Source organism: Mustela lutreola, chromosome 1, assembly GCF_030435805.1.
Source record: "Mustela lutreola isolate mMusLut2 chromosome 1, mMusLut2.pri, whole genome shotgun sequence".
Taxonomy (NCBI): Eukaryota; Metazoa; Chordata; class Mammalia; order Carnivora; family Mustelidae; genus Mustela; species Mustela lutreola.
Window position 1 is genome coordinate 193,455,785 of NC_081290.1, and position 25,289 is coordinate 193,481,073.

General features: G+C 50.5%; 1 protein-coding gene across 2 annotated transcripts in view; it reads left to right on the forward strand.

Annotated features, from left to right (window-relative positions):
- The window catches only part of UBASH3B (ubiquitin associated and SH3 domain containing B), a 137,030-nt gene that overhangs the window by 96,617 nt on the left and 15,124 nt on the right, over positions 1–25,289 (forward strand). Inside the window, exons 2-10 of one of the 2 annotated variants that reach the window (XM_059183475.1) lie at positions 5,884–5,941; positions 6,664–6,850; positions 8,252–8,450; positions 11,421–11,590; positions 15,859–16,067; positions 20,254–20,386; positions 21,576–21,696; positions 22,322–22,444; positions 24,233–24,325. In XM_059183475.1, coding sequence (XP_059039458.1) covers positions 5,884–5,941; positions 6,664–6,850; positions 8,252–8,450; positions 11,421–11,590; positions 15,859–16,067; positions 20,254–20,386; positions 21,576–21,696; positions 22,322–22,444; positions 24,233–24,325 — 1,293 coding nt within the window. The remainder of the gene's footprint in view (positions 1–5,883; positions 5,942–6,663; positions 6,851–8,251; positions 8,451–11,420; positions 11,591–15,858; positions 16,068–20,253; positions 20,387–21,575; positions 21,697–22,321; positions 22,445–24,232; positions 24,326–25,289) is intronic. The other variant, XM_059183474.1, reaches the window with a different exon arrangement.

The window sequence follows — 25,289 nt, forward strand, 5'->3', positions numbered from 1 at the left end:
CCAAGAAAAATAGAAAGTGGGTTCTACCTAAGTTTTGCGCACTCCCCAGTCTGGTGTAGATCATGAAACTAATTCCGAGGAAAGGGAATGAGGTGCCTAATTAGGTCATTTTTTAATTGAATTCAAAGTATTAGATGTGGAATATTTAACAACCGGTATTCTGGAGGTTGAGAGCATTTTTTTTTAAGTCCTGTGGTAAACATTCAATGTGTCTAATATTTGCAATTATCTTGGCTATGTGGAGGAAGGATCTCATTGTCAGTGCATGGGAAGTTTCATCCACTTGGAGGATTACATACTGGACCTTTTGTCTTCTCTTTTCTGACATAACTAAGTTTTGGGTCACAGAGAACCAAAGCACAGGGCAAACAGAATGTGGAGGGCAGTGGTATGTGTTGGTCAGCAATCCAAGGCCAAGGGCAAACAACTTCAAGTCACTGGAATGTTCTACTTAACTGAATCAAGGTCTTATTGCTTTAAGGGAATGTATTTCCTTATATGTTTCCTTATATATTTGTTGTTGCTTATTGTTTTTCATTGCTTATTTTTTGTTCCTTACTGCCTTTTGATTCAAGTGTCAGGTATTTGAATTTTGTCAAGGGTAAGAAAATAGGGGAGGGACTCTCTTCTGAAAGCACATAGAGATGAGCTACCCTGGAGAACCTGGGGGTCTGGGCCAAGCTGTCTCCCTGACCTGGGAAGCCTTGAGTCTTCACTGATCTCAGACCTAAGTGATTTGGGAGCTAAAGGTACGCCTTAGACAGGAAATAGAAACTCAGTGAGTAGCCTGAGAGACATGTCTGACTTACAAACAGAAGGAGACAAGGAATCCTAGTTAAGCTAACAGAAGCAGCTTTAGGGACCTGGTTTTCACAATTAGACCCAGCATCTGGCAATGGTATTTGGTCTAGCTATCAGCATAGAACAATAACGGAAACTGTTGATGCTCACCCCAGGCTGGGCTTGTCTGTACTGCATTTTCACTCATCCGCACAGACATTCAAGCTACCATCCCTCACCAGCCTCCAAGCTCTGCTCAGTCAGCCGTCCACACACTTTCCCAACGTTCCCATTATTATTCCAGTTCAACCTCTCAGTGGCCCCCATCTGACCTTTTGCCAAGGAAGACCTTCCAAACAGCCTCTGGTGTGCACTTTCATCTCCCTTCAGGCCACGCATCACAGGCAAATCTGATCAGGCCTCACCACCTTCACTGCCCTTCCCTGTGGCTCCCAACATGTACTGTGATTGGGTCCAGCCTCTTTCAAATGGCACAGTCGCTTGTGAGTGTCCCCTGCCTACCTTTCCAGCTTCTCGAACCTTCTTCCGGGCCTCCCATTTTTGCTCCAGTGTCACCAAACTAATTTCTCTGTGTTTCCTGTCTTCATGGCTTAGCTCCTGCCATGCACTCTACTTCCAGTCCCTGCCCCCTTCTTTTCGCTAGCCAGCTCTTACAACACTTTAAGATCCGAACCAACACCATTTCTTCTAGGACAGATTCCCAAACTTTGTCAGTTCACAACACCTTCAGCATCTCAGTCATTTTTACATTGAGCATGTAGGCCAACATAAATACCTAACAGTTCTGTTTCTTTAGCAGTTAGATCCAAACAACAGAACAAGTATTTACCCCCTAACAACCCAAGAGCCATGAGAAAAATACACAAAATGGAAAGAAAAATATTTTACTTCCCTCTTAAATGACCGCAACCACTTATTAATGGGATGTGTGTGTCTGTTGGGCACTACACAGATGTCCAAGCCTTAGAATCAGGTTAGACAATGCTACTCTTCTCTCCTGTTCCACATTGGTTTTCCCTGGGTACTTTTTATCATAGCAGTTAGCAAAATTCCAGCTTCACAAAGAGAGGACATCTAGAGGTATGCAGCACAATCTAGTGAAACTAACTCCCTCCAGCTAGTAGCTTATGGGATGTCCAACACGTGATAAGGATTGCTATGTTTCCCTCAAACAGTTAGAATGTCCCGTGGCTCCTCTTGCAGTTTGCTGCGGGGTCCCAACCTAGGGTAACTCAAGTGTCCAGTTTAAGAACTTAGGCCCCAGAAACCCCTATTTCATCTTCTTTGTATGCCCAGTGCTAATACAGTGTCTGACATACAGCTAGTGTTTGGCGGAGAGGAACTGAACTGCCCAGGGAACCAAAGGGCACAGTGGAACCCCAGAGAACCGGGGTGGTTGCAGAGGAAACCAGGCTGGGTGACTATTAAACAGGACATCCCAGTTCAGGCTCAAAACCCGTGAATCTGGGAGGGAGCAGGAATCTTGCTGGACTCAGACATGGGGCTGAACACGAGTATGGGACCCAGAGGCGATGGTTCCCAAAAGAACTCCCACCAGCCAAACTTTATTGAGTGTAGCTTTCTGAACTAAACTCTTGGTTGTGTTTTTGGTTCTCATTTGGTTTGCTGGTAAGAGCTCCTGGGGAGGAAGCAGAGGAGGGAAGAAACAAACCACTTTGTCTTAGGCAAACCAGAAAGGGATTTTTCCTTTCCAGCCCCCTTTAAGGCTTGAGGGCATCTCTGTGACCCTGGTGATGGGGCAGAGCCGGGGCCTTGGGGCCAGACCACCCTAGAATCTAAAATTCAGCAGAGCTAAGAGCAAACAGTGGGAAGGATCCCAGCCAGAGCGAAGCAAGGCCACGGGTGGGTGCTGCTGGTTCCTCCCATCTGGGCCACTATCCTTCCAGCCGCTTGCCTGGAGTTTCCCATGAGCCACTGCTTTGATCTCACTGGTGCTTCGTCCCCACCATTAGCAAGACATCCGATTTTGCATTATGTTTTCCCCCTGCTTCCGGCTAAGAATGAACCCTAGGCATAATTAGGAAGGTCAGGACCGGGGTCAGAGAGATCAAACGCACGTTCCCCAGTAACAGCTGCAGCAGGTCACTGGTCCCCATGACTCTAACCACGAAGGTCCCATCTGAATAATCAGTGGCTGCAATCCAATGGCTGGACCCCTCGCCTTCGGGTTTAAAGGGATGCTCTGCCTTTCTTGCTCAAGGTCTCCGACTCTCTGCCAACTTCTGAGTCACTCTGAGGGTAGCAGCTGCTCAGGCTCAGCCTGGTGTTTGGGGCGCACCCCGCACACCCCACTGTTCTTGGCACTGGTCCCATCGATGGGCCGTGGAGGTGGGAGCTCTATGGCAACAGTCTCTCTCCAGCGGGGGGGTGGGGGGGGGTGGGGGTGGCGGGGAGATGCGTTCTGCCACTGCCCATGTGCAGTCTGTTCTGTGGGCAGCTTTGTGGGAACAAACTCAGCCCAAGTCGTCGTCAGCCTGGCAGTGCATGAAGGAGTGGAGCCCTGCCTATGGTTTGTGACCCTGGGGAAGTAGTGACTTGACTCCTACCACCGTCCTGCCTAGAGCAGCACGTACCTCTTTGTTCCAGATCAGGAATGCCTTCCCAGAAACATTCTTCTCCCCCCCAAAAGGAAACACACACACACACACACACTTTCACAGCACCTTCCTGTGCGAAAGTTCTTTCTGGTATCTGACTTGAGACCTTTGTGCTATAGCCAAAGCTGACTTGACTTTGGCTGACCCTCACTAAAGAAGGTACATCGCAGATGAGAACCTTCCACAAAATCGATGTTTTCTCAGACTTGTCTTCTTCAGAAAAAAGAATTTGGGTTTTCTTAATCTTTCCTCGGAGCCTTATCACCTAAACCTTTCATTATCTTCCTCAATTATATCTTTGAACCCTCTCCAGAACCTGTCTTTGGAGTTACGGGGACCATAACTTAATTAGATCTTTCATTTCCAGAGGACACTCCTAGTGCTTAAAGAAAAATGAATTAAATTTCAGTCAAATATATTTCACTGGGGGAAGGGCCTGGGGGAAAAAAAAAGAAATTGGATCCTTTATATAAATAGCACATTGTATCACAAATGAGTTTTTCTTTTCCTACTTTTTGAAACAATGGGTCTTTTTTGGGGTGTCAGTGTAATTCCTGGGAGACTCTAACCTAAAAGACCATGATTTGCATTCTTTGTGCGTACGTGGCTTCTGGATCCGAAAGGGCGTAAGATGTGTGCCTCTTGTCTACTAAGTGGTAAAGGAAACAGGGCTGGTAATGTGGCAGCAATTAAGCATCTTATCCAGGTGTGGGATGAGTGTTGGCGGGGGGGCGGGGGGGGGTGGTCCCTGTGTGTCCAGCCTTTTTGGTACCAGCTTTTGTCCCAAAGGGGTTCTGAGGGGTCTGTCTCGCTTCTCCATAACATCAGCTTGCTTCTGTAATGCGGTTCTCCCTGCTCTGTAATGCTGTGTAGATTGCTTAATCCGGATCATTTGGTGTTTGGGCTCTGACTTTCATGGGGGAAGAGGTATTTATCTGATCTTTGGGCGGTGGAGCAGAGTCCCAGAGCCATGGCAGCGGCCAGGCTGCTCTGAGCATGTTACTTCCTTCCCCAGAGCTCTCTCCTTGTGTACAGTAAAGAATCCGGGCTCACAGACGATCCGAGGTTCTTGCCGGTCGGCCCTCTGGGGTTCCTGGCACCAGCCTTCTAGTTGCTCCATAGAGAGAGCCCAGGAGATGGACTGGGGCGGGGGGGTTGGGTAGGGGGACTGGGTGCGGCAGCCAGTTGAAAAAAAATGTGCTTGGAGTGTGTCACCTAAAACTAGAATTCCCTCTGCCCTCCCCCCTCACCTCCCTCAGGAAGCTGAATCTGTAGGGCACAAGGGACAGAGATGGTCATTTATTGGTCACCTCCATGGCCTCGGGCAAGAGGTTGAGGCTCCTTATGGACACCCCTCACTATGGAATAGATGTACTGTCTGCCCCCACTGCAAACCCCCCCACACTCCTGCCTGGGGGAGTCTACACTCTTCAGATCCCACTCAAAATGCCACTTCCTCAGGGAAGCCTTCCCTGACCCCTCAACCCAAGCTCGATGTCCCTGTCCTACGTCCTTAGGGCTCCCTGGGCTTTCCCTTCATTGCACTCAGCGCCCATGTAATTCGTTATCTGCACCACGATGCTCTCCTGCCAGCGCGACCAAAAACTCCAGGAGGGCCGTGACCACTTCAGTCTTGTTTTTCACGGTATGCCGAGAGCCCGGCACGGCATGGTTCAGTAGGCATTCCGTGAGCACACACACGCATGGAGCAGAACCAGTGGGTGAGTAGCAAAGCTGGCTACAAACCCAGAACTCTCTGGCTCTCGGACACCTCCAAGTTCAGACGCTGTCCTCAGAGGCATGTGCTCAAGGTCCTCACTGCCGTCGGTCTCCTGGGACACCATCGCCCTCCTGGGACGCCGCCTCCCCGGGAACAGGGCTTTGACTCAGTTCTCCAGCAGGGGGCAGTGGTGGTGGCCTGGTCCCCAGAGAGGTCTAAGAGCCTTGGGAGATGGTGGTGGTGGTGGTTGGCGGTGGGTGGGAGGAGTCGCTGAATGGAACCAAAGTTAATGTCCTTGCGGGCCTTTAGCGCCACTTTCTAATGTGCTTTGCCAAGGGCTTCAAGCAAAAAATCCCGCTCAGCAGGGGATCTGGGTCAGTAGGAGTGGGTGAACAGGAAAGAGGACAGACCGAGACAGGACAACCTTTAGGGAAACAAAAATAAAATTCTAATGTGGAAACTGCTCAAAATAGATCGCACGGCTGTCAGGCTGCATGCAAATCCAGTGCTAATTACATGGAAATTAAGTACATGTCCTCATTTCCATATGCCTTGCTATGACCCTGGGTTGGGGGGGGGGGCTGGAGGGGCGGGGGGGGGGGGGGCAGGATCCTGCCGCAGGTGTCTCCCCCACCCCGCCGAGGAGGCTGGGGTGTTGCCTACTTCACACTCTTGCCACGATAGTGAGAAAAGCTGATAGGAAGCTAAAAATACTAACAATAGAAATTTGATTTTTTCTTCCAGACAAAAAGCCTTGGCATCCACAGGAGGAAGAAGTGTTCAGGCAGCATGTGACTGGTTGGTATGAAATAAATAAATAGAGAAAATAGCATATAATTAGCTCTGAGTGTATGTGGAAGAGCGGGGATGTGCAGCCTTTCTCTAATGGACCATTGGGGGAGGGGAGCGGCGGAATGAGCCAAAAGACCATGTGACGAGCCCGTTTCTCAAGCCAGTTGCCTCCTCAGCCCCAGCCCCAGGATGTGCTTTTCCTTACAGCTGTTTAAAGAAATTCAAAGCATAGCCAAGACGGGGCCCTTATCACAATATCTGCCATTATTAGTCACTTAAAGATACACTTTAGGGTAGGGGGATGCTAGGTAGATAAATTAAAAGAAAAAAAGTCTTGCTTGCATTGTAGGACATCACTACCCAGGGCAGCCCCCACAGCCTGTGCTCCTGACGCTTCCCATATGTTTGGAGGCGTGTGGGTTTAATGGGGGCCGAACTGAAGGGTCAGACGGGGTTGGAACAGCCCTAGTGGGCTGGGAAGTAATTCGGAGCATATCTGGAGTGACTGTAGGATTTTTGAGGGAGTTGTGGGATGTGGATGTAGTAGGACATTGGAGAGTTGGTCATGTAGTATGAGCTTTGAGGGATGGGTTTTTAAAGCACAAAAAATACCCCCTTGGCAGAGCCTGGGCTATAGAGCATGCGTATGGATCTGTCTCTGGGTCCTCCTTCCCCTCCAGTGTTCTCAAGTGGGGCCTGCTTGGCTCCCGTCTCTCTCTCTCTCTCTGGCAGGCTGTTCTCTCATGTCGGCGACCCCTTCCTGGATGACCCCCTGCCCCGGGAGTACGTCCTCTACCTCCGACCCACCGGCCCCTTAGCTCAGAAGCTCTCTGACTTTTGGCAACAGTCGAAGCAGATCTGCGGGAAGAACAAGGCCCACAACATCTTCCCACACATCACCCTCTGCCAGTTCTTCATGGTGAGTCACAGACCACTCCCCCCAACCCCCCACCATGGGGAGCCCGGCTGCCTTACTCCCGCCAGCGCCTTGCAACCTGGGACCGGAGTCAGGAGCCTCCCAGGCAGCTGGCGGGGAGAGTCACGGGCTCCTAGGCTTGGATGGCCCTGCTCGGAATGAGTGAGGTCCATGGCTCCTTTCGCTCGCTCCCCTTTCTAAGACCTGCTGAGGCCCAGGAGCACCGCAGGTCTGTTGAGCCACCGTGATGACTCCAGGGACTCCAGGGGCAAGCCCGACCCACTGAGTCAGGACTCGGACAGGCAGCCACAGCCGTGAAACGAAGGCAGTGTCCACTCTTGTCCACTGTACGAGTAGATATGAGATGGGAATGACAGATGTACTCTACAGACAGCGGAGGTGACCTTAGCCTCATGGACAGACACTGTCCACGGGTCTGTCTCACCAGATCTTTCCAGAGACAGCAAAGATACCTGTGACCTTGGTCACAATCCCAGGGTCCTGGGATAGAGCACTGGGCTCCCTGCTGAGCGGAGAGCTGCTTCTCTCTCTCCCTCTGCCTGCCACACTGCCTGCTTGTGCTCTCTATCACTCTGTCAAATACATAAATAAAATCTTTTTTTAAAAAAAAAATGATACCTGTGACCTGCCATGGTCACGTAATCCATCATCCCAGCTCTCAGAGGCCTTACTTAATGACTAAATTAAAGCCCCCGCACCATAATAAATATAAATACATTTCATCTACTTTGGTTTGCTGTGGAGAAGGAGCAGAACTGGTTTATCCAGGTATGTTGAAGAGGAGGCAGGACAGGAGCGTGTTAAGACAACATTTTCCAAAACATTATTTTGAGGTATTTTTTCCCCCAGCTTTTCTCTGACTCTTTAAGGTAAAAAATGTGTTCCTAACACCTTCTTTCTTACCGTTCACTTTGAAAATTAAAATAATTACCACTTCCTCTTAGTCATCCCAGGATCCTTCTCAAAAGCATTCAGAGTTTTAGAGATACTCCTTCCCCCCCCCCCCCAACCAGTGCTCCAAAGAGGAGAGGAGGATGACGTCACAGCTCTCTGAGCCTCATTCTTCCCAACTATCATGGGACTGACAGTCCAGTCAATTTCCAGTCGTCTAGGAGGGAGAGAAATGGCACAGATGATGGGAGGCCGTGGAAGGCACACCCTTTATGCTGGGATGCTGTGCTCTCCAGGCGCGTTCCCTCCTTCTCCCCTTCTGCTGGATGATCTTACTGGCAAATTACACAATGGACCAAGTCTTCTGTCCCCCACCCCCCACCCCGCTGTACCTCTGAGCCCAGCCAGGATGCCTCCAGCTCCAGGTGGAGGAGACCATGAGCCCCGGAGCTGTCTCCCCTCTGAACGGAGTGTCTTGTCTTCCCCTGCCAGTGTGAGGACAGCAAGGTGGACGCCCTGGGGGAAGCCCTGCAGACCACGGTCAGTCGCTGGAAGTGCAAGTTCTCAGCCCCGCTGCCCCTGGAGCTCTATACCTCCTCCAACTTCATCGGCCTCTTCGTGAAGGAAGACAGCGCAGAGGTCCTCAAGAAGTTTGCCGCTGACTTTGCCGCAGAGGCTGCATCCAAAACCGGTGAGCTAACAGCCCTGAGTCCTGGGAACCAAAAAACTGGGCAGGAAAGGGGGAGGGAGGTATGGAGGAGCAGACTGGGGCTGGGAGCCTCGAGGTCCCGCAGGAACGCCGTCCGTTCCTGCAGCAGCCTTTGCCTCTTTGCCCCCTTTTTAAAAAACCAGCTACTGTTCTGCTAAGCCTCCTGAGAGAATGTCCAGGGCCTGCCCCGACACCGAAATTAAAAGCACACAATTGGCTGTGACACACTGAACTGGAAATGCAACGTTTGTAGCTACACCGTCTTTCCCATTCAGAGTTAAGGAACATTCCCGCACAACCTCCCCCTCGGACAGGCATTTGCCTGGGTCTCCCGGCTCACTCTGTGAGGACCCAGGGCTGTGCTTGGGTGGTGGGATCGCACAGTGAGCTGAGGGGAACCACTTAGTATTAAATAATGAATCCACTGAGCCAATGTCCACAACTCATAGAAACCCATGAGATGGGTCCCTAAAGCCTCAGCAGCCTGCCCCAAAATGTCACTCCTTCCAGATGTTTCTTCCTCTTCCCATGGCAGCTCTCAGTTCCAGCCAGCTGAGCTCTCCCGTCGGAGGAAGTAGCATAGAGAGGGACTTGGGACGCGCACTGACGTAGAGGCAGGAGGCACGGAAAGGGGACAAATGGGAGAAGCTGCCGAAGCTGTCCTGTCTGCCTACAGACGAGCCCACTTAGGTCGAAGAGAGCCTTGCTGCAGTGGGACAAACTGTCGGGTGGAGGAAGGGAGGCGCTGGCAGGGGTGCTTCCCTGTTGGCCCCTGGAGGGAGATCACGGGGATTTATTGGGGACCACTCTGTGTTTATCAGTGGAGCTTGCCACAGCGGAGGTGGGGGCAGGCAGTGTGAACGCAGGCAGGAAGAGAGGAAGGGCCAGGGTGTGTGCAGAGGACTGTGCGGAGCCCGAGCTGCGTGTGGGAGGTACAGCTGAATCTGAGCATTGAATCCAGCGCTGGAGGAGGCCCAGAGCTGGCCAGGGACCACCCCTGCCCCCCCCACCCCAGAGGTACCTCTCCTTAGAGGCCCTCCCCAGGTGCGCCTACTTCCCAGGGCCCAGACTCTGTCTTCTTATGTCCCTGGAGCCCGCCATCTCCTAGCTTAATATTTCAGTGAAATAACATAATAGAGAGGCAAATTGTTTCCTGTTCCTATCCCTCTAATTCAGGGAAATGGCTCTTTTTCATCCCACAGTAGCTATTAACAAAACCACGAAAACTCCCACAAGACCCAAAACTGGTGTTGAGCCACAAAACCCAAATCCTTCACAAATGTGTAAAGCAGGTATGGGCCAGGTCTGCGGCCAAGATTCTGAAGGCACATGAGCCAAAGATAGGAGGCCCTCGCTCCCTTTCTTTGTAGGGCGTGGGAGGGCGGCTCCTCTCCCAGAGCTGCGGGCCCTCTCTAGAAGAGCCTGACCTTCTGGGTTTCCTGCCCCTGTGCGGCCCCCTGGTGGTGACTTGGAGAACTGCGTGGCCCTGCCCTGTGCAGCTGCTCGCGCTCCTTACCTCCGTTTTGTGCAGAGCCAGCCATCCCATCTTGGCCCTAGAACGGAAGCCTCAGTATTCTAGAGTGTTTTTGGCAGGCCCAGATTCCTTTAGCAAGTAGATTTAGTTCCTTCATCCTGGGTGGTTTAAGGAGTTCTGTGCATGTGTATTCAATCATCTACAAATACTAAAAGCCTGTGTCGTGCTGAGCACGGGGCATATGTTGTGAGCAGGACCCAGAAAGCCCTTGTCTCATGGGACTTGAAACCCGAGAAATCCACCGTAGCATAACAGAGATCCAACCGGTACTTCTTTCTCCGTGAGACATGAACAAGCCCCTTAATTTCTCAAATTCCCTACGTCCCCTCTGGTTGAATCTTCTGCGGTGTTCTAGCTTAGACAGTAGACGGATCTACCCCACGCAGAGATGTACGGAGGAGAACTAAAATCCACTGCCTTAGGTAGGTAGGTTGGTTTCTTTTATTACCCACAGGGTCTTAGAATAACAGTCTGGAGGGACGCCTGGGTGGCTCAGTTGGTTGGAGGACTGCCTTCGGCTCAGGTCATGATCCGGAGTCTTGGGATAGAGTCCTGCATCGGGCTCCCAGCTCCACAGGGAGTCTGCTTCTCCCTCTGACCTTCTCCTCGCTCATGCTCTCTCTCATTGTCTCTCTCTCAAATAAATAAATAAAATCTTTAAAACAAAACAAAAACAAAAACAAAAAAACAGTCTGGATACTTCAAGCCAGTGGTTTTCAGTTGGGGAGATTTCATCCTCCAGGAGCCGTGTGGCAATGTCTGGAGTCCTTTTTGCTTGCCACAACGCGGGGGTTGCTACCAGAAGCTAGTGGGTAGGGGCCAGGGATGTGCCTAAAGACCCCCCTCCCCAGTGCACACGACAGCCCCCACAGCAAAGAATTAATTTTGCCCAAATGCTGCTGGGGAGTGCTGTTTGAGACTTTGAAAATATTCCGTCTTCTTCCTCCGGTTCTGGTTCCTCCATCGGAGCTGCCCAGAAGCTAAGAGACTTGATTTCCACATGAGGGTGATACAGCTCCGGCCCCCAAAAAATCTCCGTTTCTACATCAGTCAGCTTATCCTTCTATGTCTCGGTTTCCTTCTCGGAATGGCTGTCATAACCAGCGCGATAGGAGGAAAAGGCGACCCCCTTGGTGACCTCAGCGTCAGGAAAAGGCGACCTCCTTGGTGACCTCAGCTGACGCACGGTTCCTGCAGAGGAGCCGAATGGGTGGCTCTTCGCCTCTCAGATTGTAGGTTGATTCGGGGCCTTTTCCACATTCCGCTCCCCTCATCCTGCCGCCGTGAATGAGGGAAACGGGTTTCATGTGGCTGAGGGACTCCCTCCTCTGTCCCTTGGGAGGCAGAACTGACCACGGCAGGGCTCCGCCATGGCTGTGATGACCACATCCTAATACTGGTTTCCTTCCTTTTTCCAGAAGTCCATGTGGAACCTCATAAGAAGCAGCTGCACGTCACCCTGGCTTACCACTTCCAAGCGAGCCACTTACCCACCCTGGAGAAGCTAGCCCAGAACATCGATGTCAAACTAGGCTGCGACTGGGTGGCCACCATATTCTCGCGAGATATCCGGTTTGCGAACCATGAGGTAATGTCTCCCTGTGGCTCCTGACCCTACCGGAGAAGCCGGGGTGCTGTGGGAACCGGGAGCGCTCATAGCCCACTGCTGCAGGGAGATGGGTACCAAAGGAAAGATGGGTACCACTGCTCTGCAGTGAGCACCAGACCAGGAGTGGGCTGGCCCCCAGTTTTCTCCGGGCTCTGCCCGACTCCCTGAGAAGCTTGGAGCCTGCACCCCTCCTCCCTGGGTCCCAAGTGACTCATCTGCATACTGTCCCCATTCTTCTCTCTGCCCTGCCAAACTTCCTGGACCAAAACAGAAATGAAATTGGAGGATAGAAAAGTATACTGGCAACATTTTAATCCTATAAATTCATGGTGTTCATGAAAGACCTCATCCAAATCTTAGGTAAGAAGAATACAGAAATACTAAAAAAAAACAAACAAAAAAAAGACAAAAAACTGCAAACACATGATTAACAGATATTTGTTGAGGATCAATGGCATATAAGTTACCATGGGACATACTAGAATTTTAAAACATGGTCCTGTCCTCAAGGAGTTTGAGTCCAGTGCGGGGGAAAACAACAGACGCGTGACATAAAAACAGAGGCCACAGGTTGAGACGGTCTGTGTGTGTCCCCTGGGAGGCAGGAGGGGGACCACTGACCCAGCGCATGTGCAAAGGTTGGCATAACCCTACCATCCTTCTTTTGAGGGAATGAATATTGATTTCCAAGTCAAGCTTGTGCCACTGAAGAGTAATATTGCCCTTTATCTTCCTGAAGGAGAACCAGAGGTCCAAAGAGAGTAACTCTCTGATCCAAGGCTAACGAGCACTTTAGGACCAGAGCTGAAGCCAGAGCCCGGCGATCCCAAATAATAAAGACAAGCAATCCATCTTAAAAACCAAAAAAATCATAGTTTGATGAAAAATTTGTCATCCAATTTAACTGCATTTATGAAACCGTATTTAATTTGTTTCCCAATTTTTCAACAGCAAAAGGACTGGTACTTTTGTCAGTTTATGTAGCTTTTTTTAACCTGTTAGACTTTTTTTTTAAAGTATGAAAAACAGTTGGGCTCTCGGTCTAGCCCAGCTGATCTCATCACTGTTTTGGAAAGTGAGAAGAGCCAATCCGCGAACCAAAGGTGAGGGCCTGTGTCGGGGACATGGAGCTTTGTCCGACGCTGCTGACAGGAATGTCGTGTCCTCCTTCCAAGTCAGTTAGTGGAAGTTTCTGGAAAAATACAACAAGGAGACTGGGCTTGATCTTACTTAAGAATTCTGACAACTCCTGGAATTGCTTAGGATGAGCCCTAAATGTAATGAGGGAGGTGTGGCTGACGGGGCTCCTCACAAGGACGAAGGACAAAGAAGTCAAGGGTTGCATGCAGATGGGCCGGGAGAAGTCACCTTTCTAGGAGAAAGGCGGCGGCAATGGAATTTTACAAGGAATATCTTCTAATCAACACTGCCCTCCAGTTAACTCGAAGGGTAATTGCTTTTCTGCCTGACCCACATTCTGCTCCATTGGCACTGAGGGAAAGAGGCAGCAAGCGCCCACGTGAAGTATTTTCTAAAAATAACTTGGCCTCTTTTATCTCTTATTTGTAAAAGCTCATTTATTACTGTTCCTGCTGCTACAGCTCGCTCTCGGAGGTCATTCGGCTTTACCTGAGCCCCCCTGCTTCGAAACACCTTTTCTCGCCTGCCGCCTTCTGCCCCCGGGGAGGCAGGTTTGACGGATGGTGCCGGGGAGGCAACAGATGTCCAGAGGGGGAGAGTGGTTGGGACAAGGACACTCAGCAAGCCAGGCACAGGAAAACGTCCACGGCTCATCGCTCTGCTGGCTCCCACTTTGATTCGGACTCGCAGATGCCTACTTGTACATCTTGTAGTCTTCCGTGTTAGTGACCGTGTGGGGCCATGCCGGGTCTCCAGGCCAAGCTGGTCTGAGGAAGGACAGCGTTACACACACAGCACATGTGGCTCCGGAGCCTGGCTCCACCCCTTCAGCGGTCATCAGGGTCCCATCCGTCGCTTCTAGAACACTCCCATCCTTGGTCGTCTCGTGCGTACAATGGCAATAGTATTTTGCTAGAAGGCTGCTGTTGCATGGACTCCTGACCAAGATAATAATGGAAAAGTCCCGACAGCGCAGAATTTCTGTGGCTACAAGGGGCACAAGGAGCTTTGAACGCAGTGAGGTTAGGTTCCTAGAATCACATAGGGCTGCCCCTTACGAGGGGAGAAAAAAACATCCTTGAGATACACTCAACAATTCTCACAGGTTAGCACTAAGCATAAAAAAGTAAGTAGATAATGCAGTGCACCACTAGGCACGCGTTCTGCTAGCTCTCGAACGTAGGACGACGTTTTGCATGTGCTTTTGGTGAGTGGAATGGGCTGCGCTGGCTGTAATTTTAGATTTGCTGCCACGTCTTATTTTATTGTATATTCAATAAGTCAAAGCTCCCCATGGTCTAACTACCCTCTGCTTAGGACACACTGTCTCCTCTGTACCTTTGCTGTGCCTCAGTTTCCCTGGAGATAGTATACTCACCCCATACCAAGTGAGAGGAGGAATGAGTTCTCGTCTGAAGTCTTTCCTGAGTCTCTCAAAGGAAAGACACTTCTCAGCTAAAGGCATAATTAGTCAAAACTATGCTATGCTCGAGTTTCTAAGAGACATGAGTTTCGACTTGCTCCCCCATGGTCTGGTGCCTTTCTCCACCCTGTTCCAGGAAAAGGAGTGTTCCTTTTTGTGCCTCATCACATACCTAGCTTAGAGAGTTGCTCTGTTTTGTTTTGCTTTTTAAGCTGTTGTCACAGCCCTGCAGAAAACCTTCCTGGCTAGTTTGGAACGGCAGTTCGTGCACGAACGTGGCGGAGGACAGGGGAAGGAGTAGGAGGCAAACAGGCAGCAAAGATCTGGAGCCGTAAGACACTGGAGAGAGGGAAAGGAACAGGTGCGCTGAGCGAAAGGAAAAAAAAAATCACAATCCAGTGGTATAATTGAGTCCTGTGTGTTTTCACACAGTCACGTCTTTTTGCCAAAGCCTTTCCTTAGAGAATTCCAGAAGGAAGTTCTTTATAGCGTGTTCTGATGGGCTTCCCTGACAGACACAGGCGTGCTGGTGAGCTCCCAGGCACCCAGTCTGGGAGTCTGGCTAGAAGGAAAATCAAGTGTCATGGTTCAAGAGACATAATTATGCGCCTTCTGGGTACGGGCTCTGTCCTATAAAGAGTTTTCTTAGATCGTCTCAAGAACGTTTACAGGGAAGGCATTACTTTACAGATGAGGGAAGGGAGGCCAGACAATGTTAAAAACTTGGAGGCGGAACCAGAATAGTTAGCCCTACCACTCATGACTTCAAGACTGCAGGAAAGGCTGTTAAAGCGTCTCCGTTTTGGGGTCCCAGGTGACATCAACAGCATAGGAAATATTGTCCTAACTACTGAGGGTCCTTGCTCTTAAAGAAGTAGAAAAACTTTTTCCAAAGTATCTTCATGCCGATGCCTTTTATATATACCAGGAAAGGAGGCAAAAAATCAAATAAGTCAGCCAAGCAGCATGGCCTGTGGTTGGCTCTGAAGGCTCTTTCTGAGCCCAGAGAAGAAACACGCAGTCTCCATCTGTTCCCTGGTGAAAGCTGGTTACCCGGACGTACACATCGATGGCTGTGAAAGATATTTTTCTTTCAAGGTTGTTGTGAGAAATGCAGGTTTAGGGAAAGCTCCTTGAAGACAGAGACTGTCTTGTGTCAGCCCCAGAGTTACCTATAAAGGGAAATGCATCGGTCCCAAAGCCTTCCTCCAAGGAGAGTGTCTCCACCCAGACCATCTGTAACCTCCATATGGAAGACCGACTTTCCACAAGTGAGGTTTCAAGTGTCTGCGACGGTGCCTCCCCCTGCAGATGGAGAAGGGGAAACTAGGTCCAACCCCGTTGGTCTAGCAGCTTAACAGAGCTTGAAGATCAGTGCCTAAAAACTGTATCTGAGTCCCGACAGGAAGAAAGATATGCCAGAGGGGAAGTCTGGAGCCATCCAGTAGCTCCAGGCACACATCCGCAATACCCCAGGGGAAAAAAACAAAAAAACAAAAAACAGAAAAAAAAACACGTTTTCTGATCTGAGTCCAAATCTGCTCTGAGCCGGCAGACCCCAGGGGCTCCCGTAAATGTCAGCATCTGGACGTCTGCGCCATTAAAGCAGGATGCACAGACATGCCCCGGGCCACGCTCGTTGGGTCACAGGGGGGCCTCCCTCCTCCCTTTCTGCCTCTTTCAGACATTACAGGTGATCTACCCCTACACCCCACAAAACGATGACGAGCTCGAGCTGACCCCTGGGGACTTCATCTTCATGTCTCCGATGGAGCAGACCAGCACTAGTGAGGGCTGGATCTACGGCACGTCCCTAACCACCGGCTGCTCCGGACTCTTGCCCGAGAACTACATTACCAAGGCGGACGAGTGCAGCACCTGGATATTTCACGGGTGAGCAGACTCGCGTTCTTCACCCACCGCAGCCTGGGAGGAGGGGGCAGGGCAACAGACCTGAGCCTGGACCCACGGGGCGGCAGTGACAGGAGAGGAGTTCGCCGGGGCAGAAAGCTCTTGGTTCAGGGCATTCAGGAGGGGCTGACGCGGGGCAGGGGATCATGACGGATGGATCTGCTGTCCTGCTCTCTGCCGGCCCCACTTGAGGAAGCGGTCTCAGTTCTTGATCAAAGACGGCATGCAGGCAGCTAGGAGGACCGTCTCTTGGTGGGGGGGGGGGGGGGGGGGAGGGGAGTGTGGGTCATGCCAGCACTGAGACTTCGTGGTCTTTGGGCTTCTGTATTTTTGGTCCTGGGTCGTCGCTCTAGAGTGATCTGACTCCCCAGAAGAGTGGGGCAAGTTCCCATCATGCCAGCCAGGACAGGAGTGATAAGGTTTGCAAGGATCAGGAGACCTACCTGCCCCTCGCTTGTTGGGCGACCCTGAGAAAGTCCCCAGCCTTGGGCACATGAATGCCCAGGTGAGAGAGACCGTCTCAGGAAATGGGCAGTGCCGGAACCTTGAAAAGACACATGGTGGCCCTTAGTCTTCTTTAGAGGGATAACTGTCCCATTGCCCCTCCCTTCTGTCTTGCCCCCAAACCAAACTGGTCCCATGTTCCGGACAGCCTGTGTCAGGTGGCCAGCTGTGTCTGGACAGATAAGAGGGATGAGAGGCACCTTCCCTTTCTCAATCGGAGCGGCTCGAAGCCAGCCCTTCCCCAGCATACGGGGGGAATCTCGCCAGGGCGCGCACGCTGGCTCGTCTCTCCTCCCTCCTGCCACGTGCCAAAGTGGCTGCAAGCCGGGAGCGGGGAGCGCCAGCTGCGTGGGGCGTCGAACGCTGTCATTACCGCCGTAAAAGAGAAGCAGAGAGGGGCCGTTCCAGGGAGCGTTTTGCTTGGAGGGAAAAAAGGCAAGTTGACTCTCTACCCTAGTTAGCAGCAGGCAGGCAAACCACACACCCAGCGGTGGGAAACTTCTTCTTCTTCCGGAATGATCCCCTGCCCCGCCATTCCTTCCTCCCCCCTCTAGCCCACCCTCCACCCCCACCCCTGCCCAGGAGCGTTCTGTGGCACAACTGGGAGGTCAGAGCTGCCTCACGGTCCCCAAACATTTTGGTTTTTCAGAAATCTAAGTTGGATTTCCAAAGTCACCGCGTCATGCCCGTAAAAACAAGTGAAGCATAAGGCACGTGGGTACAGGGAGGTCTCAGAGGGTTTGTCTGAGGATACACGGCACCCGGACCACTTTTTTTTTTTTTTTAAAGTCAGGCCGTACGTGGGCGAAAAGCCTGTGTGAGAAGCCCTGCTGACCCATTTCAGATTGGTGTTTCCAGATCCACTCCCGTCCAAATTAGAGCTCGGGCCAAAACATGGGGACACTGGTCCAGGGACCATGGGGACACTGGTCTAGGGACCAGCGGGAGGTTTGCGTGTCCTCTCCTTTTATTTGGAGAGATCAGTAGCAAGGAGAGCGCCCTGGGAACTATGTCTGGGGTGAAACTCTCTGCAGCCCCAGCCAAGGCTGCTCAGAGTGGGAAGTACAAGTGTTAGGACACCATCGTCAAGAATTTGAGTGTTTGTTCCTGTAGTCTTGGGTTCAGTTCGTAACAGTCCCACTCAAAAGCTGTGTGACCTTGGCCAAGTTACATGACCTCTCTGAGCCCCTGTTCGTTAATCTAGAAGATGGAGATGAGAATTGCCTTTACCTCACAGGGGTGTTAAGACTCCAAGAAAGGACTGAACTTGACATTGATCAGTACCACATACACAATAGTACTGAACCTAAGAAGCCGTCAGCTTTATGGGTTTTTTTCTTTTCTTTTCTTTCCAACTTGTGTTTTCCAGTCGTCTCCAACATGCTTGTCAAATCAAATGTCTCTTCCACAGAGGTGATCCTGTAGAAGCACTGCACTTTCCTGTTTAACCCCAGAAACAGAAATGACCTAAGGAGGCTCCCTATAAGACAGATCTTCTCTCTTTCTCTTTCCCCCCTAACCAAAGTCAGCCTCAAGGGTATAAAGCCCCCGGAAGTGCTCCAAAATAGCTGCCTTGATGGGAAGTTGCAGAGGGGATCCAAGCAACAAGTAGGGACTTGGGGTCAGTTACCCTTCATAGCCCTTTCTTTCGACCCTGTCGTTCTTCTCATTTCTAAGTCCCTTCTAAGAAAATCTCTCCCACCACCCTTCTATTGGGGCATCTTGCCTGGTTCAAAGTGTCTCGAGATGCTTTGTAGTTGGTGAAGCCTCATCATGTCCCTTGCATTGCGGGTGAGGGGCCAGCTGGTCCTTCCGGGCTTTACCCACAGGACTGATGTGGCCTCGGGATGTGCCAGCATCCCCCCCCACCCCCAGTACTTGAGAAGATGTCCTGGGTATCAGGCTTCAGCTTCCTCCCTCCGCTGCTCTCAGCATAAAGCCTCTGACTGTTGTCTTCTGGAACTGACAGCACCAGACTGTCTCAGAGCGAGTCAGGTCCTTTGATTACAATGACAGTTGGAAGAGAAGGAGGTTGGCTTTCTCCTTGCCAACGGAGCTGAAGGAGAGACAGAGAGAAGGGATTCTGCCAGAGTCTTCATAGCTATAATAAAGGAAAGAAAATTAAGGGACGTGTACAAGCCGGGTGTCAAGACGATGCCATCTATCCCCACATTTCAGGCCCTGAAGCTTTGATGAATCAGACAGTGAAACTGAATTTTCTTTAACGGTGATGTTTGCAAAAGAGAGCGCCTGTCCATCAGGCTGTGAGCGGCACTAGATTTTCTTTGTCTGCGTTGCTTAATTTTTTCTCTAGGTCCCTCGGGCTGTACCCCACACTGGCTGGTGCTGCCGGTTAGGTCCCCCCTCCCGGCAGCCCCAGACCTGCTGAATCACAGTCTCTGACAAGTGGGGCTCAGACATGGGTTTGTGTTTTTTTTTTTTTTTAAAGCTCCCCTGGCGATTCTGATAGTCGCGAGGGCTGACGTGTCTCTTTCTCAGGGTAGGAAGCTTCTGAAACCCTTGTGTGGAAGTAGGGATGGGTCGCTGTACAGACACAACGGGGGGTACTTCAGAGAGGGGAGGGGTTCTAAAATTATTAAAAGTCAGAGCATTTTAAAAATGGTTGGCCTCACAACCAGTCAGCTTTATTATACTGCTGAATCTAAAAAGTTCTTTTCCAAGATGAATTTCAAAGCCTACACCTGTGTTAACACTTAATCTTCCTGAACGGATGGGGTTAATGGTACAAACCAAGACGGTGGTGAGGAGACTCAAATGAATGGCCACCCTCATTATAACGAAGCAGGAAATCGAAAATGTAAATGCTCTCCCCTGAACACTGCTCAGGCAGGCAGAGGAGATCTTCATGGGATTTGCCTCACGACCATACTTACATGGCAGTGTTGATTAGATAAAGCTTTCTGGAAGCCTCGTTAATCACAGTAATTTGAATGTGGCCTAATTTGCTGCCCCCGCTGTCAGCGAGACCTCGTTGGGGCTTCTGTAGTCAGTGTCACACCCAGAAATGAGAGTTCTTGGCTCACGGCTCTATACATCTGGTGAGAATGGCCTCCTCTGAAACAGTTCCCGATTTCATCATCTCGTTGGAGGTATTATTAAGACGGGGAGAGCGGTGGGGCCAGGGAAGAAGGTGGAAGAGGGGAGAACAGCCCTAAGGCTTCCTTGGTCATTGGGAACTATAGGCCAAGTGGTGGAGGGAGTAAGAACCCTGCCCCCAGCTTGTCAGTTCAGATGGAAATCGCCATAGAAGAGATGAAAGGCGATAGGAATTGTGGGGTTTTGGGTTTTGTTTTTTGAGCCAGAAATGTAGCTGGAAACAATGGTACAAAATTGATAACTCATTACTCTTTAGCATGCCTTGGCCTGTGGCCTCCTAAAAACAGGGCCCCACCCTGCCCGGAGAGACGAACGTGCCCATTTAGAGTACAGAAATCCATCCACCCCTAATTTGGGAACTGCAAGACTTCAGTCTAAAACGAGACGCTCCTCTCCAGAAATGGGGCGCCCTCTGCGCTGCTGTCCCAACCACGACACCACCCAGGGCGTGCTTCCTGCTCATTCCCACACTCCTGTTGAGCCCCGGGGTGACATGCTGATGACTTTTGGCCAAATCAGTAACCATCTTCCTTATCTTCCCCTGCAGGTCTTACTCGATCTTAAACACAGCATCTTCTAACGCGCTCTCATTCGGGGACAGTGTGTTGGAGAGGCGACAGTATGAGGATCAGGGCCTGGGGGAGACGGCGCCCCTGACCATCATTTGCCAGCCCACGCAGGTAACGCGGACCCGTGGGGTCATGGCCTCAGCTCTACTCGGGATTCACTGGGCACTTACGTGCTATGTGGGAAGGCTTGCCCTCCAGGCCTGAAACGGTCCCCGATCTCTCGGGGAGAAAGGGCACAAAACTATAAAAGATACACAGAGATGTAAAGCTAGGAGGAGTCACGTGGGGGGAACGGACAGCGCCTACCGCACCTGGGTCTCGTCTCGTCGAAAAGGCGGATCTGCAAACAGGACACATTATCTATAAAGTCATAAGAGTTCTCTATCTATTTCAGAAGCCACTGTGACATTAAAGAAAAGAAGGCTCTTAGCCCAGCGCCTGGCACATGGTGCAGGCTCACGTATGTCTGAGTGCTCAGTATACGCCGGGAACATTGCAGAATGGAGGAGTAGGGGGTGGGGATCATTCTGAACAATAGAGACAAAAGCAAGTTGGGGGGCAAGAGACTAGATCACATTGGCTGGAGCCCAGGCTTGAATTAGGGACGAGTAGGAGAAGAAATGGGAAAGATCATGGCACGAACCCGTATATTAACCCTGGCAGGGCAGCTACCTGGCAGCAAATACAAAAAGTGTTGGCCGCATCAGAAAAGCTGGGAATAGCCAGCTATCACCAAGAAGGAACACAGAAGCGTCCACAAGGATCCACCCAGCGGTTACAGAACCTGAAGTCATTTGGACATGCCTTGGACTAGACCTGCCTATTTCATCACTCAGAGGGAGCCAGTGTCCTCCCTGAACGGTTTCTGGGAGCACCAGCACACATATAGTCAGACAACAGAGCCAAAAGTGGGATCAGAAGGGGCCAAGCTGGGGGAGACCATCCACCCCTATGGTCTCACCACCCTGTGTTAGAGGTGAGGCAGACACTTTTGTAATAAAAGTCCTCGCCCCCTGAAGTTGTTGATCAGGTATCCCTTTGGGGGAGGACTGGATGTCTAGCTTGACCTACTGGCTAGCTCTCCCTTGGAGCTGTAGAACAAACGGTCTTTGTCCTCGTGCCCCCCATGTGCAGACAGGCCAACATAAATTCCAGGTAGTTCTGAGATGTGTCCAAGTCCTGCACTGGCAGAACTTGTTCTAGAACTTGGCTCTGCTCCTCTGGCAGCTGGCTCTAGCACATGTTCACTTTCTTATATGCTTTCCCCACTAATAGCCTTTCTCTCTCTCTCTCTCTACAGCCTCTGAGGGTTAATAGCCAGCCTGGCCCTCAGAAGAGATGCCTCTTTGTGTGTCGGCACGGTGAGAGGATGGATGTTGTGTTTGGGAAGTACTGGCTCTCCCAGTGCTTTGATGCCAAAGGTGAGTGGGTAGTTGACCTGCTTGGCATTGGCATACCTATCCTGGCCTCTAGGGGGCAGAGTGAAGCCGCATTTGTCTAGATGGAGTCCTTTAGGGTTGTTCCACGAGCTAGAGGAAATGCCTATAATCTGTTACAGGGTACATTCTTCTCCCGGTCTTGAGTGTTAGTGAAGAGGTAGGTGTTCTCGTCCCCATTCCGTAAACTGGGACACCAGGGACCAAAGATGGCAAATGTCTTCCCATGGTCATTTGGCAGAGGCAGAAACAAATGTCCCGATTCTGTGGCCAGAAATTCCCTCCATTAAGTCACCCTGGCTCATTTTGGTTCCCTTTCCATGTGAGTGGTGCGTCTAAGATCGAGTGGCTGGCATATCCCAGAACCCTCCTGCTTTAAAGCGAGTGGCTCTTCTTTCACTTAAAAACTCCCTCTCGTCACATCATCAACAAGTGCAGGTATAGATGCCAAGACTCTACCAGAGGAAATGTCCACTTCGGTGTTTTCTAGAAAGTTCACTTCTGTTTCTTTGGCCCAAAAGGAATGGAAATGGGGGGCTCTGAGGTTCAGCAACAAAAGTCCCAAGGAAAACAAAGTCATCCTTTCTCTGCCTTTTTTTTTTTTGTCCAGGCCGCTACATACGCACCAACCTGAACATGCCTCATAGCTTACCTCAGCGGAGTGGTGGTTTCCGGGATTACGAGAAAGATGCCCCGATCACCGTGTTTGGATGTATGCAAGCAAGACTGGTGGGTAAGTGTCCTGGACTGATTACACAGTCTTTCCTGGCTACTTCTTCCAAAGACTGGTTCCAGTGGGCATGCCAGGACACTCTGTATGGCTTTCTATAACTTTCCTGCCAGCAGTTTATTTCCCCAGTTCAAAAGGGATTTATTACGTAACCATGAAGTTCAGAACACTGTGCTAGGCACTGGGCTGGTTTACCCAAGTGAATGAGGTGTGATCCCTTGAGGGCCGTACGACCCAGGGATGGGGCAAGGTCAGCTTCTAGAGCAGGGGTTCAGAGGAGAGAAGCCTGCAGGGGCTGGGTATAGAGAGGCCAACAGGACCCTTTGAAGAGGGTCAGTTCTTTGCAGATCTGTTCCATACCTGCCCGGCAGAGACAGCAGCCTTGTCCCGTTCAGTCATGTCACGCAGTCACTGACCACTTATTTGGTGCAGGGTCCTGTGCTAGGTGTTGGGGATCCAAGTGAGAGCCCCCACCCTCGGGGGAACAGACTTGTCAGTGGATAAATATCATACAGGCCGAGTATATTCAGAAATCGAACCGGGCACAGAGTATTAGGAGACCATTAAAAAACGCACAGAAGAGTAGAGAAGTCACCTGGGCAGAGAAGGACCAGGAGCGTAGGAGAGAACAACATAAAGTCACAGAACATGTGGGGCGCCTGGGTGGCTCAGTGGGTTAAGCCTCTACATTTTGGCTCAGGTCATGATCTCAGGCTCTCCACTCAGCAGGGAGCCTTCCTCCCACCTCTGCTTGTGTCTCTGTCTACTTGTGATCTCTCCGTCAAATAAGTAAAATCTTAAAAAAAAAAAAGAAGGGGGCACCTGGGTGGCTCAGTGGGTTAAGCCTCTGCTTTCGGCTCAGGTCATGATCTCGGGGTCCTGGGATCGAGCCCTACATCGGGCTCTCTGCTTGGCAAGGAGCCTGCTTCTCCCTCTCTCTCTGCCTGGCTCTCTGCCTACTTGTGATCTCTCTCTCTCTGTCAAATAAATAAGTCATAGACATGAAAAATAGCATCGAAAGGACTTAGAAAGCAAGCTCTTTTTCTAGAACACTGCTTGTGAGCCACACGCGGTAAGGCTGGTGAGCTGGATAAAGACAAGTTCACAGACGACCGTGTCCGTCCATAGTAAGGTGTTTAGACTTTATCCAGTAGAGAAAAGAAGGGTGTTGCATGAGGAAAGTGTTCAAGTACCAGGGACAGGGATTTACCTCTGTTATCTAAGAATACAACAGGCGGAGACCTTGTTTAGTGCAGGATAAAAGTCAATCAAGATCTGGGCGCCTGGGTGGCTCAGTGGTTAGGCCGCTGCCTTCGGCTCAGGTCATGATCTCAGGGTCCTGGGATCGAGTCCCACATCGGGCTCTCTGCGGGGAGCCTGCTTCCTCCTCTCTCTCTCTCTGCCTGCCTCTCTGCCTACTTGTGATTTCTCTCTGTCGAATAAATAAAATCTTTAAAATAAAATAAAATAAAATAAAAGTCAATCAAGATCTAATTGTCACAGTACAGACCAGCTCGTTCGTATCACAAGGGTGAAATCAGAGCATTCTCGTGTTTCTGCATCTCTCCTAGATGGATATTTTCCTGCTTGTTAGCACCAGAGAGAAGGGAAGAAAAAGACAAGGTGGGGAGGGGAGGGGGGTCTTGGAAACCAAGCTAACGATGCCAACTGTGTGTGAGCCCCCACCGAAAAGGGGGTTTGCAGGGTCTGCCTGCCGCCTGCTCCCACGCAGAGCTCCAACAGAGGCTGCCTAAACCCAGCAAACCAGTGGTTCTTTGTGTTCCGTTGCAGGGGAAGCCTTACTGGAGAGCAACACCATCATCGACCACGTCTACTGCTCCCCATCCCTGCGCTGCGTGCAGACTGCATACAACATCTTGAAAGGTCAGACGTCATAAAGGTGCACGAATCCATCCTCCTGCCTCCAGATAGCCCTACAGCTAGACTATCCTAGACTTGCGGGACATTAGCCAATGGGAATCTTCAAATGTGAAATTTATAGCCGTGATTCTTTTGGAAGCTATCTTTGCAAACATCCCCAAATCATACTCTGGTGGCATTAAATGAGATGAAAGGAGGTATACAGATCATTTTTTGCTTGAAAATGTAAAGCCCTCTTGGATGAATGGTAGGCTTGTGAAATATCGTTGTCTAGCAATAATTTGGAGCCTACAGTGTGTGATTTTTTTTTTTAACAGTGAAACCGTGAAATCATTTCCTCCCACTCTGCTCTGTTTGCTTGTTTATAATAGCAACGGTGCTCCTGAGTATCTACAAATCTTAATCATCCCTGTTTCTGTAGTTAATTGGATGGCTTTAAAAGCACCATTGCTATAAAGATACTCAACTTTCACCTTAAAATCTGGGGAAGCTTGAGTTGCATGGATCTCCGCTCTCATTTCACTGGAAGGAAAACCAGTAGAAACAGAATGGAACTATTTGCTTAGACCAAACAAACGAATGAGCCAGAACTAGCCTAGCCAGAGAAGAATGGACATTTCCTTTGAGACTTCCGTTCCTTAAGTAACCAGAATGCATTTATAGATTAAAATACTTTGGGCACCTGGGTGGCTCAGTCAGTTAAGCATCTGCCTTCAGCTCAGATTGTGATCTCGGTCCTGGGATCAAGTCCCACATCAGGCTCCCTGCTCGGTGGGAACCTGGTTTTCCCTTTCCCACTGCCCCTGCTTGTGTTCCCTCTCTCATGCTCTGTCAAATAAATAATAATATCTTTTAAAATAAATAATAAAATAAAATACTTTATATATTAAAACACGGCTAAAAGCATTATACAGAAAGTTCAACAGGGACAAGTCCTACGCTGAGGGTAATTACCCTTTGAGAAAAT